The sequence below is a fragment of the Anguilla rostrata genome, chromosome 2 (assembly GCF_018555375.3).
Source record: "Anguilla rostrata isolate EN2019 chromosome 2, ASM1855537v3, whole genome shotgun sequence".
In the NCBI taxonomy this organism is placed as follows: Eukaryota; Metazoa; Chordata; class Actinopteri; order Anguilliformes; family Anguillidae; genus Anguilla; species Anguilla rostrata.
In genome coordinates, this window is record NC_057934.1 from 12,004,751 (window position 1) to 12,021,228 (window position 16,478).

At 45.3% G+C, this 16,478-nt stretch overlaps 1 protein-coding gene across 43 annotated transcripts in view; it reads right to left on the reverse strand.

Moving 5' to 3' along the window:
- Window positions 1–16,478, reverse strand: part of ank3b (ankyrin 3b) — a 163,468-nt gene that overhangs the window by 1,419 nt on the left and 145,571 nt on the right. For 13 of the 43 annotated variants that reach the window (XM_064320052.1, XM_064320050.1, XM_064320070.1 and 10 more), the window contains 10 exons: window positions 8,681–16,138; window positions 7,811–7,885; window positions 7,321–7,452; window positions 6,175–6,318; window positions 3,687–4,365; window positions 3,353–3,593; window positions 2,796–2,876; window positions 1,784–1,867; window positions 1,521–1,670; window positions 769–848 (listed from right to left, as the gene is read on the reverse strand). In XM_064320052.1, the coding sequence (XP_064176122.1) occupies window positions 789–848; window positions 1,521–1,670; window positions 1,784–1,867; window positions 2,796–2,876; window positions 3,353–3,593; window positions 3,687–4,365; window positions 6,175–6,318; window positions 7,321–7,452; window positions 7,811–7,885; window positions 8,681–16,138 (9,104 nt within the window). In that variant the 3' untranslated portion in view covers window positions 769–788. The other 30 variants (XM_064320147.1, XM_064320116.1, XM_064320139.1 and 27 more) reach the window with 12 other exon arrangements.

A 16,478-nucleotide genomic window follows, 5' to 3' on the forward strand; every position in this document is an offset into this window, starting at 1 on the left:
ATAGCGATCCATTTCTGTCTAACCTTAAAAACACACTCAAATTCTTATGACTGGCTGTGCTTCCCTTCTCAGAAGGGGAGAGCATCTGGCTTTTTGTAATTGTTTAATTGAGGTCAACAGTCATCAGCTGTTTTATAAATTGCTACATAAAATCTCAAAATGGTTAATGTTACACACTCGCTATAGAAAATATATGTTATAAAAACTCAATAGTTTTAATATTAGTTTGCAAACAATGTCATGAGGCTCGCAGTGTAAGTCATTGCATCAGCACAAATAAAGTAGCATTGTCCCATTTGTGGGACTTCCAACTGTTTGTTCCCTGCTAGCATTGTAAACTAGCAATAGAAGCCCAAACACCAGCTCATCCCTGTGTCATGCCACCACCTTTACAATGAATCATTTAATGGCCTTTGACATTTCTAAAAGGGCTTAATAAGCCAGCCAATCAGACAGTGAGTTTTCAGCGATGCAAATTCCCCGGACAATAGTTCTGACTGAGTGGGCTGGCAGGGGGATTAGCAGGACAAAGAGAAAGAATATCTCATCTTCTTTTGGTATACTGTTCAGCAGAGTCCGCATGTTATTGAGAGAGGAGCATTTCAATGGCATTGAATAGCACTGCAGAGCGTGCTTCTTTTGTTGCTGTAGTTTACAGAGAAACTGCGCCTGGCACCTCAGCCTGGATTTCGTCAGCTTTAGTGTTTGTTCAGCCCCCCCTCCCCTCCACACCCATAATGTGCAACAGTGAGTGTGTACCCTACATACCAGTTAGAGCAGAGCGACCATTATGACTGAACCTTTTTCTCCCTCCCTTCCGTCTTTTTCGTCTTGCCGCCTTCCCCGTGCTGTAATGCAGAGAACAACAGTTAAAAAAATGTCCTGACTCCGCCCACGTACACGAAGCATGCTGAAGCAGCAGCCAATCAGAGAGCAAAGATGTTGAAGTCCAAACAAAGCACTGGGGGGGAAGAAACATTGAGAAAGACAGTTTTTTTTAGTTTTCTATTCATCTTTTAAACCAGCATTGCTCATTAAACGTAAGCACAAGTACATGTTAGCAAAACACTCCTGTTAAACCACACAAGAAGCACAGGGGTTTTTCCAAACCAAGAGTAGACATCAAAAGCCTGAAAAAGGAGGGCTTCATGGCAGCTGCCTATCCGCAATACGGAGTTGAAAATATATGTTGCATATGCCTGTAAATGGACGCAATAGCGTGATAAGAAATTCCTGCACTCTGGAAAGTATTGTCGCCATGTAGAATCCAATTAATGTAAAGCCTAGTTCTACTGAGCTTCCAAAGCAGACGCATATGCAACCTATACATTCTGGCAAACACACTGACAGCTCTGTCACAGCAAACTCGGATTCTGAGAAAGTCAAACTCAGATCTCAGATCCTGGGCTGGCCGTGGCCTGTGGTTCACAGGCCGTTGCGTTGCGCCAGAGGCAATGCGGTCACAGCAACGCAGTCACGGCAACACAGTCAGGGCAGCGGGTTTCCGTCTGTGTGCCAACCTCTGCTTTCGCCCCCGGGCTTCCTAAGCCCTCGGAGCGGTCCTCCTCCTCCTCAAACATATGCGTTTTTTTGGAGTCCCCTTCTTTTGTCCCCCTCTCCCGGGCTCTGTCATCCGCGGTAACCACGCGGCGGATGACCTTCCTGATGACCTGCGAGAGGGAACAGTCACGTCACGCGGCGTCGCTTCCACACGACGAGGGAAACAGGATATGCAGAGAATGGGTAGCGAACGACCGGAGGGGACGGGGGTTGAGAACGTTACTTTTCTGGTGATGATGTTACCGTCCTCGTCCGTGAACTGCTCCTCGGTGACTGATTCCCCAGGAATGTTTTTGGCCTGCTCTCCCTAAAGGGCGCGGGAGAGGACACGGAGAACAATCACCTCCGCTTACCTGCCGGGAGGATAACTCCACCCCCTACACACAACCCTGAGTCATCACCCAAACACACACGTTTAGGATCACCACTTTCAGTAAGAGAGGCCGCAACTTTTAGACCTAGCTGTAGGTTGAGCTAGCCGTAGGTTGTCCAAGAAGCTCATGTGAAATTTGAGGTGTCAGAAGCAAATTTTTTACAGAATGTGGTGATCATAAATTTTCTGACCAAATTCAAGATGCAAAACCAGCTAAGGGTGTGCAAAAAAAGAACGTATAATATTAGAAAGATTTACTAACTTGAGACTATTAAAAATTGAGACAGCAGTCATAAGACCGCAGTATATCACAAAACTCACTATAAAATGTTGAATTATTTTAACATGTCATAACAAGTTGTTTACCAAAAAAAGAATTTTACTTCAATAAATGATGGAACATCATAAACTTAAATGTTCTCACTGTTATACCTTTTCCTGTATGACATTCTAATTTTGCACACCTTCCTGAAAGAAAAATTCACACAAGCATATCTGAACAGCCTTCACTGAGTTCTAAATACATTGGTCCAGATTTTGCGTTTTGACAGTGGGAAAAGGCCTTGAAACAGACACTCCCCGATGCATCTGGAAGCACGAGGAGATAAGAGCAAGCGAGCAGGAGGTATGCCAACAGCCAGTAAGAGGAGAGCAGAGAAAGCAGGGAGAGGCCGCACGGCCGGGCGCGGCCCTCTGTCCGCTTGGCCCGGCTCCACCGGCGCAGCGCCAGACGCCATTACGCGCCCGTGCCTGCGGTCGCACAGCCCACACAAAACCGACCGCATTGGTTGACCACACCACAAAAAAAAAAAAAAAAACAAACCGCGTGCAGGCCACACCCCAACACGCCGCTGCCGGGTACCTTAAGAATCAACCGGCGTCGGATAACCCTGGTGGTAATGGTCCGTTCCTCGTCCGAGCTGGACTCATTATCTCTACCCTCCTGGTGGACGTGTTTCAGCAAATTTTTTCATCACCAAAGAGATTAGGCAGATCTTACAAGGGAGGTCGAGTGTGTGTGTGTGTGTACAACCCGTGGCAACCTAGTGACCTGGCAGGGCTTCGGTCTGCGCCACATCAAACCACAGCCGCACAGTACTACAATGAGCACCAAGAATGTGCAGTAGAACAGGAATGATACTCATTATCATCTCTGAAAGGGAACACTGCTTTGTAACAGGATCCTTCAAACAAGTGGCCACGAACACAAAAAGGTTATATCGTTTTATCTTGTAGAATGTAAAAACACCCTGATTATGTCAGAGTGTGGTGACAGTAAAACATAAAAGGTACATACATACATACAGTACATTAAGTGCAGGCACTGTTTTATGTGCATGTTCTGGATTGCTGCACCTGTTGTCAGGAAGAATGGTGTAAGATAATCTCCAATGGTAAAAAAACAGCCCCAAATTTTACCTGGATTTTGTGCTCAGATGCAGGACTGCCATCCCTACTGCTTGGTCCTGCCCCGCTGTCACCCGGGACATCGTCCTGGGACCCCTCAACGCGCAGCGTCTCTTTCGGCATCTTCTGGGCCTCGCTGGCCGAATCCTGCCCAGCAGGAAGTGACCCGGCTTGCACATGCTCGCCGTTTTGCTTCGCATTTCCTGCTTGTCCTTTGGACGCTGAGGTATTGGAGTCATCGGCATTCTCCGAGCTAGAGGACAACATCACCGTAACAACCGTTAGTCCACACGCCGCTGGTCCTCGCTTAGCGACAGAACGAACGGAAGCAGCGACAAATTTGTACCTGTTTTCCTGCCGATCGAGCAGGTCGGAGCTCAGACTGCGACCCGGGGTCGGCGGCTCCACGTTAACGCTCGAGGTCTCGCTGCGCCAACCTGGAATCGAAGACATGTCTTTTTCTGCCTGCTCTACTTGACAGAGAATAGCCTGCACCCTCTCCTCAGTCATCTCCTCCCCCTCTGAGCCTTCCTCCAGCTTAACGTCTTCCAAAAGGGACTGCAGCCTCTCGCGCGTCATTTCCTCCTCTTCCTCGTCAGAACCAGACTCGCTGCCCTCCCTAACGGCAAAGATGCCGGCCCGCGGGGCGGGGCCAGGGGCCCCCGGACGGGCGTCCCCCGTTGGCCCCCGCTCTTCCGCCTGGCACGGCTGCGCGGGCGTGGCTTGCGCTTGTGCGGCGTTCGCTCCGTCGCGCCGCTCCGCGGAGCCCGACTCTTCCTCCTCTCCGTCTCTATCTCTCCGCCAGTCCAGAGAGGTGTCCTCGCACACGACCGTGGGCGGCTCCGCTCCGGCGGCAGGGCCGTAAGGCGGCTGGGACAAGGACAGATCGCTGGGTCTACAGGGGCTCCTACTGGGAGAGTCTAGGCTATACCCCTCGCTAAAGTAATCATCTTTCCGAAGTGGGGTGGGGGGCTCATAGCTCAACTCAGAGGGAGACTTCAGTTCCAGCTCGATGTTGTCGAAACCTGAGTAAGATGACACAGTTGGACTGACATGAAGTAACACGTCACAGGAGCCACAGACCAAACGCATGCAACAAATGAGATGGAAAATGTCACAAATGTTTGTTTTGTTTTTCTCACGTGCATGCACAACATTTCCGGAGGGAACAGGTCGAGAACCACACACTTGCGACAAAATGCAAGGTCTGGACTTTACGTAAGTCTGCTTTTAGCCCATTACAATGCAGATCAAAAATAGCCAAAATGCATATTAGATTGACATTAGTCATGCCAAGAAATGTTAACTCTTTGGATTAAAGCCTTCTAAAGGGTATATTTGCAGTATATGCTGTGCATGATTTATGAGAAATGACATTTATTTCAATGAATGAAATGAGTTATAATGAAGAATGTGATGGAAGGAATTCAGCCATATTTAGATATGAGCTTGGAGACTTGGAAAGATGAACACAAGGGAACTCTAAATGTAGATTTCGGGAACGGAGGGGTCGAGACGTAGACCCTGTGGGAAAGGGGAGGGGAAAAGGAGGTTGATGCACAGAGGGTCTGAGCACGGGCAAAGGGGCAGGGAAGAGTTAGACGGGCGAGCGTCAGAGGAGGGGTTGGGGCAGGGACCGCTGGGGAAGGCAGGGGGGGACAGGGGAGGAGAAGACGAACCAGGAGCTACAAAGCACATCAAGGAATGGAACAAGAGAGAAAATCCCACGTGTTATTAGAAAGACATGATTTGATGAAGATTAATGATGGTGTGAGACAGTAGGAATGCAATGCACAGCCACAGCACCAGCGTGGATGCCAGCTTCTACGCTACGAGAGAAGGGACTCCGTATGCGAGCCAAGGGGGGGCGCGGGTAAGGGTCAGCTACTGGGTCTGCCAGTGCGCAGGGAGAGGGAGCAGGTAGTCTGGTTTTGCAGAGGAAGCACTCTACCAGGAAGGTTCAGAGAAATAGGAGATTCTCTACAGGTATAAGCAGGTCCATCAAACCAAGCAGACATTCTTTTTTAGCCACAGCCATGCTAACAAGAGAGGTAAGTATGGATATTAGAAATATCTGACCCTGTTACTCAAAGAAAGGAGAAATATGCAAGTTAAAAGCTTGAAAGAGCATGCAATAACAGAGGTATCATAAGTATGTTTTCATGTACCTATATCAATAATTCATATTCAAGAAACTCCTATATAAATATTGGGTGAATAATGATTGTATTGCTTTGTACTGGCACTGTGATGTACTTGAGTTTCAAAAACAACTGCCCATATTTGTTATAGATACTAAATATGTGCAAGTCATATTTGCAACTGACCATTACAAATGGTGCATACAGTACATTTAAACATAACTAGTGTTGAACCAAACTATTATTGAATCAAGACTTTAATCCACTTGCTCACCATTGATAACAGTGACAGTGACTTCACCTGTACAAAGACTCCCTAAATCTTTTTAAAGGTTTTCACTGTCAGCTTTATACATTCTGATTAGCAGGTGGATCAGAGCTGATTGAAGCCATGCACAGAGGAACAGCATCATGCCTTGCAGTTCTCCTTGCAGGGAAAAAAAACAGTTACTGTTGCTAGGCAGCACAGTAATCGTTTGAATTTACACACACCTGAGTACAGTACATAGAAAAGATTCAGGTGGGGGGGAAAAGCCTTCATCAGATACCGAGGGATGAATTGAGATTGGCCTCATTGCCACTACAGTCTGCATGACAGCTAGTGTTTAGCCATGAGGGTTCTGCATGTGTACACAGTTCCAAGAGAGAAATAAAAGGACAGATAGAGTTCAGCTAGATGGGGCTAAACTTTACCATCAGCCTGATCCCGGAAAACAGCGTTATCATCTGCAAAACATCTTGTGCCTGAAATGTTACCATAGTCAAATATTGGCCCTTCCAGCAATGTCACAATATCCATCCGATTGATCTTTGTCAGCACTGCGGTTAAGGCATCCGCTGGAAAGGGGAGAAAATCAAAGATTTGTTGATATTAAAAACTAAATCCAGATATGCATTAAATTGTTCATTTAACTGCATTCAATTCAATGCCGGAAGTATCATTATATTATATTTTATTGATCTAATAAAAGCAAAATAAACAGAGATATGTTAAAGGTATGTTTTTATCCTATTCTTGCCAACAAACCTGTAATGGAACGATACTCTCTTTTGCACATAGTCTGTAACAGACTGCACTGAAATTAAAAGCTGTTTTACTTTGATCACACTATTATTTATATTAGAACACAAATATATCATATGAATCTAAAGGAAAAACATAATTACTTTGATTTCCCACAGCATACAAACCAACATCTAAAGAATACATTCAAACCAACATCTAAAGAATACACTGGAAAAAAAATTACTAAAGGAAAAAGTATTTTCAGAGCAACATTTAGGGTTCAGTGCTTCAGCCTCTCATGAAGACACCAGACCAAGAAGTTGAAGCAGAAACATTATGCAGTGCCCCTCCCCTCCCTCCTAACTAAACCTACTCATTCGCACCAAATCACAGACACAAATCTCCAAGGACATGAGAGAGCTCAGAAACACCAGCAGGCTAAGACGAGAACTAGGTCAACCCAGTTTATCACTTGACAGGTCTTTTTTCTTACGTTAGCTAGATTAGCTTAGATATGTTTATTGTAGATCGGGGCTTTCATTTAGTAATATCAAATTGCAGTGAATGTAGTCCCTGAGTTCCCAATCAACAGCATTAGGCTTTAAATAGGAAAATAGCCTGAAACCTTCTCTCTTCCTAGTGGCCTGTGAAATAACAATACTTGTACAATTTATAGATACGTTTTAATTGTCAGAATAAGAGTTTTGGGAGGATTAGAAAGCATAATGGTCACATAAAATGCCTCTTCCCTAATGAAAATGTATGCTTTCAAACATATTGTTTCTCCTCCAGTAAGGTTGAAATCTTCATTAAGAATGAAAAGGGACACTTACTTGTGGCGTTTTTACCATCTCTGCTAACCCATTTCTTTAATAGCATGAAACTCTGAGCTGTCAATGAGTTAGGGTTCTCCACTCGAATGTGATTTATTTCATCGACAGAGAAATCCATTTCCCTGGCCAGCTCTGCAACACATTAAAAATGGATTAGCAGCCTCTTTCAGATGCATGCGAGAGTGCTGCAGTGCAGACGAATCCTCAGACTGCAGATGACACTCCCCCACCAGACAAAACAGGCGTGGAACCAGACGAAGGGCACCATACTCAATACGAAACATAAAACTGGAAACACTGCAGTGGATACCTACAGAGAAACAGTTCTCCATAGAAACAAATAACACTCAGAATCCAGGACGAGTTCACTGACGAGCGCACAGTCAATGTTAATAACATCATCAGGAAAAATAAAATGGCATGCTGCCACTGCAGAAGTAATTCCTACAGATGTCCTCTAGGTGGGGACATTCCCTGCTTTTTTTCTTACCAGTCCAGCTCAGGCCCAGATGATCTGCTACGATTGCCATTCGCAGGTCAGTTCTCTCACAGGGACTCTGTGGGCCTGGGTGTGGAGAAGAGCACATTACTATCTCATTGTGTCACTTAAATTGTGGATGATTAAAAGAGACTGTACCCTTTTCTGGCCACAGACACTTATGTTCTCTAGATGCAAAAAATAAAATAAAAAATAAAATAAAAAATGTTTTGACCTCTGGTGAAATATAAACTGAAAATGTAATCTTTTTCATATAGCTGAGCATGTGATTGCTACTGATTGTTCTTTAGTACACACACCCAACTCACAGAACACACAACACAAAAAGCACTAAAAATGCAATCTACAATGGCAAGAAAAGGGATAACAGGAACTTTATTCACCCTGGAGTCTATTAATCACTGGTGCTCACATTTTGTAATATATATATACTATGAATCTACACAGGCATTTCGGCTCACAAGAAAGATAAAAGAAATAATTAAAAAATCAGAATTCTACAGAATTCTACTGAACGTTTGTGTTTGAAAGACTACGGTTGTTCTACTGATGAGAGCACACATGCGGACAACCTTTATGCTGCGCTAATGCTGTATGTCTGCGTGTAAGCTGCGCTACCACTAGCTGTACAGACAGAGACTCAGTAGCCCTGAGTCTCAGAAGGAACCAGTCGGCTGGACCACTCGGCTGCACCAGTCACTCTAGCATGCTGCAGTAACTGAACCAGTTGAGAGGATCTGAGTCTTGATAGGACAGTACACAGAAATGACAATGACAGAATGACAGCTACGGTTAAGTCACGCCACAGGCAAATCACAACGGCTCATGCACTAAGATCAACAAGTTGAAAATTTTACAAACTAGGCTTGATCTCCCCGATGGGAGCCACGCGGGGCCCCGAAACCTGACTGCCTTCATTCCCAACCGTCCGCCTACTCCTCCTTCTCTCACTGCCAGCCTGTTCAACCTTTTTTCTTACGGGCGCTGCCTCAGTTTTCATAACTCTAGCAGATCGCGACGTAATGGATGGTTGAGAGGATGGTTCTGACAGTGAGGCGTTCCTCGATGTGCTGTCTTCATCGTCTGACAATTCTGACCGTTTCTTTTTCTCTTCATCAGAGAGTCGACCCACAGGTTTTAGCATCTCGCCACTAACACCTTTTAAGCACTCACTGGAGTGCCTGCGAACCTCACTTGCCCTCTCCTTGCCCCTCTTAACAGCTGAACTTCTCTCTGAGCTCGTCCTTGACCTGTCTTTCACTGGCAATCTGGATGGCACCTGTCTTGTCCTTTTAGGCTCTGTCTTCCCCGACTGGGGTTTACCCTGCACTGGCACTGGAGGTGTGACCTTACCCCTCTTCACTTCTTTAACTGGAATTCTAGATTTAGGTCCCATGCTTGCAGAGTTGTCTACTCTTTTTTTGGACTCTGGTTTAACTCTAGGCTTGGGCTTCTCCTTTCCTGTTGTGGTAGCCTGTAAACGCGGTGCAGGTGCCCGCGCTTTAATTGGCAGCCTCGACTTCGGCTGCCTTGCATTTGTTTTCCTGGTTCCATCTGTCTTTATTTTGTCACACGTCACGCTGCTCTCCAGCACTTTCTCTGAGTCCCTAGAGGATGAAGCATCTACCCTTCTGACTTGCTGAAGTGTGGGCTGTGATGATGACTGCAAATTAAACACTACACTGCCACACTGAATGTAGTTTGCGTGGATGTTAGAGGATTCAAGGTTATTGTTGTTATTGCAGTTCTCTGTCATGGAGCCCCTTCCCTCAGATGGCTTTAGGCAACCTGTGATTCTGGAAGGCTTACTTTGTGCCTGTGCTTCTGGTAATGTGTGGCCTGGAGTTTGACTGTCTGGTGTATCAGTTTTAGAATCTGTCGATTCCATGGAGTCAGCATCTTTTTTTACAGTAATGGAGGCTGTGATTCCCATTTTAATGGGGATACGTAATTTGGGATCAGTTTTAGAGGCTATCATTGTACATGCAGATGTCTCCTCAATGTTGTCATCAGGTGACACGTCTCTGCAGTCGCTGCTAATCTGCATCAGAGCGGCGCACATGGATGTTGGAACATCTGAGGGGGCCTCTAGTGTAAGTAGGGGGCTCCCTACTGCTTTCTCCACTGTCTGAGCTTGTGAGATAATTACGTCTTGCTTTTTGACCCCTTCCCCTTTGTCCCCTGACTTCCCTTCTGAGGTATGCTCACCAATCTGAAAAAACTGAAGTCTTTCTTCAACAAAATCCCGCTTGCTCATGTCAATCGCACCACTGCGAGTCATCTCAAACATCTTCCCTTCATGAAAAGGGAAAGGATTAGGCTCGCTAGTTGGCGTGCTTTCATCAGTTGGGGTTCTGGCAGGGGTAGTGTCTGGTGTAGTTTCTTGTGACCTGTCGTCTACTGCTAATCCAAAGGGTCTGGGGTCCTCGTCTTTTATCCTAGAATCAAAGACTTCATCATCTCCTCCTTTGCTGGACCAAGGGTCAAAGTCCAAACCTTTAGTTGCAACAGTTTTAAAAGGGCTACTGAACTGATCGTCTAATTTGTAACTAAAGTAAGTATCCGATAGTCCTTCTCTCCCAGGCTGTCTTCCATCAGTGGTGCAGACTCCATTATTTTCATCTGTTACGTTTCTGTCAAATGAGTCACTTTTTGCTTTTGCTTTCCTCCCTTCTTCTGGCACTACCCTCTCCTCTTCTTGTATGACCTCAAGCTTGGTCTGGCTAAATGAGCGATCACACGGCTTTAAAATACTTTCCGTGGCCCACATATCCTTTCTGTTATCACAGGAGAAACTTAGTGGTTTTGGGTCCTGCTCACTTAAGCCATCGTCCTCATCTTGAAGGTCATATCCATCAAGAGAATCGATTTCTGTAGCATCTGTGTCATGTGAAAACTCTGCAGTTGTTGCAATTGAGCAGTCCGTTATTGACTGATCATTCCCATTTTGCTCAAAGTCATAATCATCGACTTTTCCATCACCATTGGGGCTAGATTCCCGATGGTCTCCATTATTTTCCTGCTTTTTGGCTTTAGAAGCCTTTTCCTCTTCTTCCTCAGCAATTTTAAAGGTGTACTTCTTACAAGGAATGGGTTGAAAAACAGATTCCTCTTCTGTGGAGTCACTGTCTTCAGCCCCAGGGGGCACAGGAGATGGGGGCTGTATTCTGATGATGGGTTCAGCAAGAAGGTGTTTGTCATGCTCCTCTTGGAGGTTGACCTCCATCATTTCTGTCTCAGCCTCTGAGGAAGGACAGGAACCCTTTTTTTCAGGATCTGATTGTTCTGAGTCCAGAGGAGGGGGTGGGGGAAACTCAATGTAAGCAATTCTTTTATCCTTTGTTCGACTTTCTGCCTCCTGGTTTTCCGTTGTGGACTCTGCCATGGAAGTTGTTGGCTTTTCCGATGGAGATTCTTTGAAGGGGAAAGCTTTGCAATGCTCCTCTCCCTCGGATTCCTCAGAAACCTCTGGGATTGGGCTAGGTTTGCTTGGCAAAAAGCCAATGAATGAATCAGGGGTCCTGGAAGTGAGGTCATAACTCACTTCCTCAGAACTAGGAGTCTCAGGGGTCAGAGGACTTTTACCAGAGCTGTCAATAAAAGATACCTGCTCTAGCGTGTCATCTTCAGGGCTACCTTGTGGGGATGTAGGTTGTTTTTGTTTAACCGTGTAAAATGCTCCCCGATTTTCAGTACGGCTTTCCTGACTGACAATCTTTTTGTAAGTCCCCTGCTGAGTTTCTTTCTCACCCTGCTTGCCTACATGAATACTGACGTAAACAGGTAAAGTTTTAATACCTTTGAAACTTTCTGGAGTGACAATTGGAGCCTCTTTCTCAATATACTCTATTGGGCTGGGATCACTGATATCATTAGAGTCTTTTATTGAGCTAGACTCTAAAGACTCATCCCTAGATGTGCTTGTTTCTGAGCTGCCTTGGGATTTGTTTTTAGCTAAGGTGGGTATATGTGACACACTTCTTTCAGAAGGTTTAATTAAAGTGTCTGGTTTTGCTTTCTTGGCCTGATCACTGTCTGTCAGACTGCCTGGCATCCAGACAGGAATTTGGGATTCTGACTTTTTTTTTTGCATCTTACTTTGCGCGTCACCAAATTCTGCATCGTTACGTGTCAAAATTTCAGTGTAGGTGTTTTTTTTTGTAATGGGAATTGGTGTAGCCTCCTTCACAGGTGATCCGTTTTTTAAAAATTGTTTTGTTTCTTGGTCAGAGATGATATTTTGCATATCACAACCACTGTCCTCTTTTATGGTGCCAGGAACAAGGGTATGGCTTAATTTTTCCTTTTGCGCTTTATTGCTTCCATTTCCATGACTCTCCCACGTCTTGTAGATTTTTTTTTCTTTGTCAGCATCCAGTTCCCTGCCATTCTCAGCCTGTGAGCGTTTGGGAGCTGTGGCTTCTGTTAAGCCTTTATTTGATATTTTGTCACCCAATTGTTTTGGAGCAATGACAGGCACCCGTGACTTAATGATCTCAGGGCTTTGTGGGGGAGATGCTTTGACTTTGTCACTATCTGGAACTTTCTTTGGACCCCCTGCTTCATCTGTGTTATCGGCTGATTTGGGAGTCTTTGCTCCAGCAAAAAGTTGATACACAGGAAGCTTACTTTCCTGGAGTTTTTTCACAGGGGGTTTTGTGGGTCCCCACTGTGGACCCTTGTCCTGCTTTTGAGCTTCTGACTCAAATTTAAGCCTTACAGAGCTTACGTTGGATGACTTCAGCTGAACAGTTTGTGAGGTTTCACTGGCCTTTTTCTGTGCTGCAATGTCTCCTTGTTTTGTTTTATCATCATTAAAGCGGGAACCGATGCGTTTTTCAGGACTGTTGGGCAAGCTAGCACATTTCCTTTCACTGGAGCTGCCAAACAATTTCCCTACAGATGGCTCTTTTAGTCTGCCCTTACCCCATTCCTCGCCACTTGCACCATTCTTGTGTTGTGTTTTCTCTGGACTACCACAGGTAGAACTTGGTCCAGAACGTGTTTCTCTGGGTTCTCTCTTTTGTGGCTTTTTCTCAGGTGACTGAAGCTCATCATTTAGTTTCTCAGTTTTGTCACGAAAAAACTGAGAGACCTCACTCAGCTTTTCCTCAGCCTCCTTCACTGTTCGATCTACCCTGTCTTCATATATGAGCTTTTCTCGATTTCTGTCAAGTCTGTCTTCAGTAAAGCGCATCCATACGGCATGTTTTGGGCTACCGGGTTCTGTTGTATAATGCAACACGGTCAGTTTGTCAATGTGCTCATCCTTGCGAGCAAATTTACCTGCTTTGTCAGATGCATCCTTTGATGATTTCATAACAAATTCCTTCTGGGTCCCGCTGGACATTTTCTCACCATAATGACTATCAGCACTATGCATATCTGAGCTCAGGATGTGAGGTTGATCAGTCACAGATTCCTCCGTGTCAGAGTGAGAAATGTCTAATTTCTCAGAGAGAAGCATTTTCTCTGCAAATCTGTAAGACTCTCCTCTCAGTTCTGACAACTCATCGTCATGGTATTCAATGGAATGCTGACTCAGTAGCTTCAGTGCTTTGTACGAGTCATCAGCGATAAGTTGCGCTGAACTTGGCCGACTGTCCTCTTCCTGAGAGACAGGTGTATTCACTCTGGATGACTCTAAGTAAGAGGGAAGCGATTCTTCAGCGGTAAGCTCCTCCTCCTCCTGTTGTGCTTCGTCATCACCGTAGAATTTGTCTGGTAGTTCCTTTATCGCTCGATCCCCCTTGTGGAAATATATTTCTTTATCGGGGTGCTTTTTTGTTTCTCGGATGAAAACCTCAGTAGGATCAGTCTTATTGCCTTTTTCAATGTGAACCTCTATTATTCTCTCAACTTTTGGTTTTGCCTTAATGTCTTTGTCAAGAAACCTTGGTGATATCTCATTTCCTTTGTGAGACTCACCGGCCTTGTGTTCAAATAAGCCTGACAGTTCTTTGGAGGGATCCCGACCGGACTGGAAGGCTTTCATTATGTCTCGAACTGACATTGTTTCCTCAATCCTCTCAGATGTAGCATCCTTAGTAGTGGGCTTGTGGTACACCATTCGAGTGGTGGTGGTAATGTGGGTTTCCTCTTTGAGACGCATGGCTTTGCTAACAAGAGAGTCCTCTTCAGTATTTACTTTCATCTGAAATGCCTTTACTTTGTCTTTGATAGATCCAGCTTTTGGTTCAAGTTCGATACATGCAGGTACCGTGATTGCTGCTGCCTCTTCCATTACAGGTTCTGGAACCCCCTCAGGGGACTCATAGCTTCTAATGACATGAACAACCTCTGTGCGTGTTTCTGTAATAACAGGGGGAATGGGCACATCCTGGAAGAGGGGTTTAGGTCCGGTGCTCTCTGCACTCTGAGGGGCTGAAGGGGTCTTTTCACTTCTTGTTTCAAAGCCACTGTCTGAGAGAGGACTCTTGTCCTGGTCATGTGAAAAGTCCTCGGGGGACTCTAATATGGCATCAGTGCCAAAGACAGAATCAGCAAGTTTGCACAGCTCTTTCTCAGAGGAAGAGGAGCGCATGCTGGAGGGCGGCATTTTAAGCTTGTGCTCTTGCAATGCCATGGCAGGTTTGAGAACGCGTTTCTGCTTTTCCTCCCCATCTCTTTTTACCTCATCATACCTTTGCATTTTTGACAAGGAGTTTGCACTAAATTCATTGCTTAAGTAGTCAGCCACCTTAGCTAGACTGAAATCTTTCTCAGATACAGACTGGGTTCTGACAGGGGTGGTTTCTGTGTCATAACTGGGGGAGAATCTCCTGGCACTTTGCTGGGCCTCCTCTATCTCATCTTTAGAGAACTCCTCCCAATCTTCCTCAGGTGTTTTGTCTTTCATAGAGGCTTTGCTATCAGTCACAACATCCTTTGTCAGGATTTCACTGACTTTCACAAGATCTTCTTTCACTTTTTCAACTATGCTGAAGGGCTCCTCATCCTCAATTTTAGATTCTTTCGGAGGGTCTGTCTGGAAGCTTTTGCTTGCAGAACTGGTGTCGGTCTGCAGGATAGCAGTCATCCGTATCAAGTCCTCTTTCATTTCTGCTACGTCCTTCAGTATCTCCTGGCTTGACGATAATGTGGAAGAGGCAGTTGTTTTAAGGGCTGCCGGGGAAATGAACAGAGAAGTTTTGACTGGTGACATGGTCCTGGAGAAGGAAGAATCAGCCTGCGTGCGGGCATCTGTGGGTGCTGTGGTCCTCTGAGGGGAGGCTGGTCTCGTGGCAGAGGTTACATCAGCTTGTTTTTTTACCTGTGCCTCTGGCAAAAGATTAACAAGGGAATACACAGGGACGGTTATCGGACTGGATGTCACAGAGGTGGTGGATGAAACAGGAGACCTCATGGAGCTGTAAATGGAACTTGCAGCGGGAGATCTCATGGACTGATAAGATGAGGACACAGAGGAAGACATGGACTTGAGTGTGCCGTAGCCTGAAGCAGAACAGGAATTAAAGGACTTTTCTGCTTCGTCGAAAACCGCATTGACACTCGTTGTGGCTGCATGGGTAGTTGCTTGTATCCTTTCTTGTAAACTGCCTCCAAAGCTGGACGAAGAGGAGGCATATTTAATTGGTGAGGCAGTTCCATTTAGCAGAGCTGTCTCCATGGAAGTTACTTGACATTTTGCTGGTGAAGACAGGGAAGAAACCAATATTCCCTTGGCTGTCATAGGAACATCTGCAGTGGATTTCACTGAAGACAGGCCACATATGGATTTTGTGGGTGACGATTCCATAGGGGCCATTACAGATTTGAATGGCAAGCTGGAGGTGTACATGTTTATGGTTGACTTTGGAGAGGCAGGAGGGGTCATGGTAATTGAAGACCTTTCCAGCACAGACCCAGTGGTGGTGATGGAAGTTCTTGAGGACAGTGATGCAGCCAGTCCTTTCACAGACACAGGATCTGGTCCAGTTTTACCCGGTGAAGACAGCAGAGAAGAAGAGACTTGAATGGGATATTGGCCTTGTTGAGTTATAGTCTTTATTGGGGACGAAATACTTCTGAATGACCGGATGGGAGAAGCTATGTCGCTAACTGATTTGACTGAAGATGCAGGTGAGGCTCCAAGGGTGGACTTGATTGGAGAAGTAGAGGTTATTGACCACACTGACTTTAGTGGCGAAGCAGATGGCGTGTTGGACGATGAGCTGGAGATGGAACCCAGTCCAGACTTTGCTTGGCCAGGGACGGTAATAGGAGCAGTCGACCATGCCTGGTAAGATCTTGTTGAAAAGACAGGTTTGTGAATGTAACCAGCAGGCAGTGTTCTTGTTGTACTTCGTTCAACTGTTTCTTAAATGAGTAAATTAAAATCCAACATAAAATCAACAAAAATGATTGGAAAACAGAGAGACCAGAGGAAAAATCAGTCAGTGAGTCTTGTATTATTAAAGGAGAAAGAACAATACATTCATGGGGTTTTGAAATGGAAAAGGATGGTTGAAATGAAGCCAAAAAGAAAGTTGATCCTTTGTGATCCATGGTCCAACGCAAAATACGCAGCAACAAAAGACAATCAGCACAGTAAAGCACACATAGCAACACAACATTAATGAAAACAATGATGAACAAAACAGAATAATGGCAAGACACATACGCTGGAAACTTGAGTAACTCAAAAAGCTCTACTCTT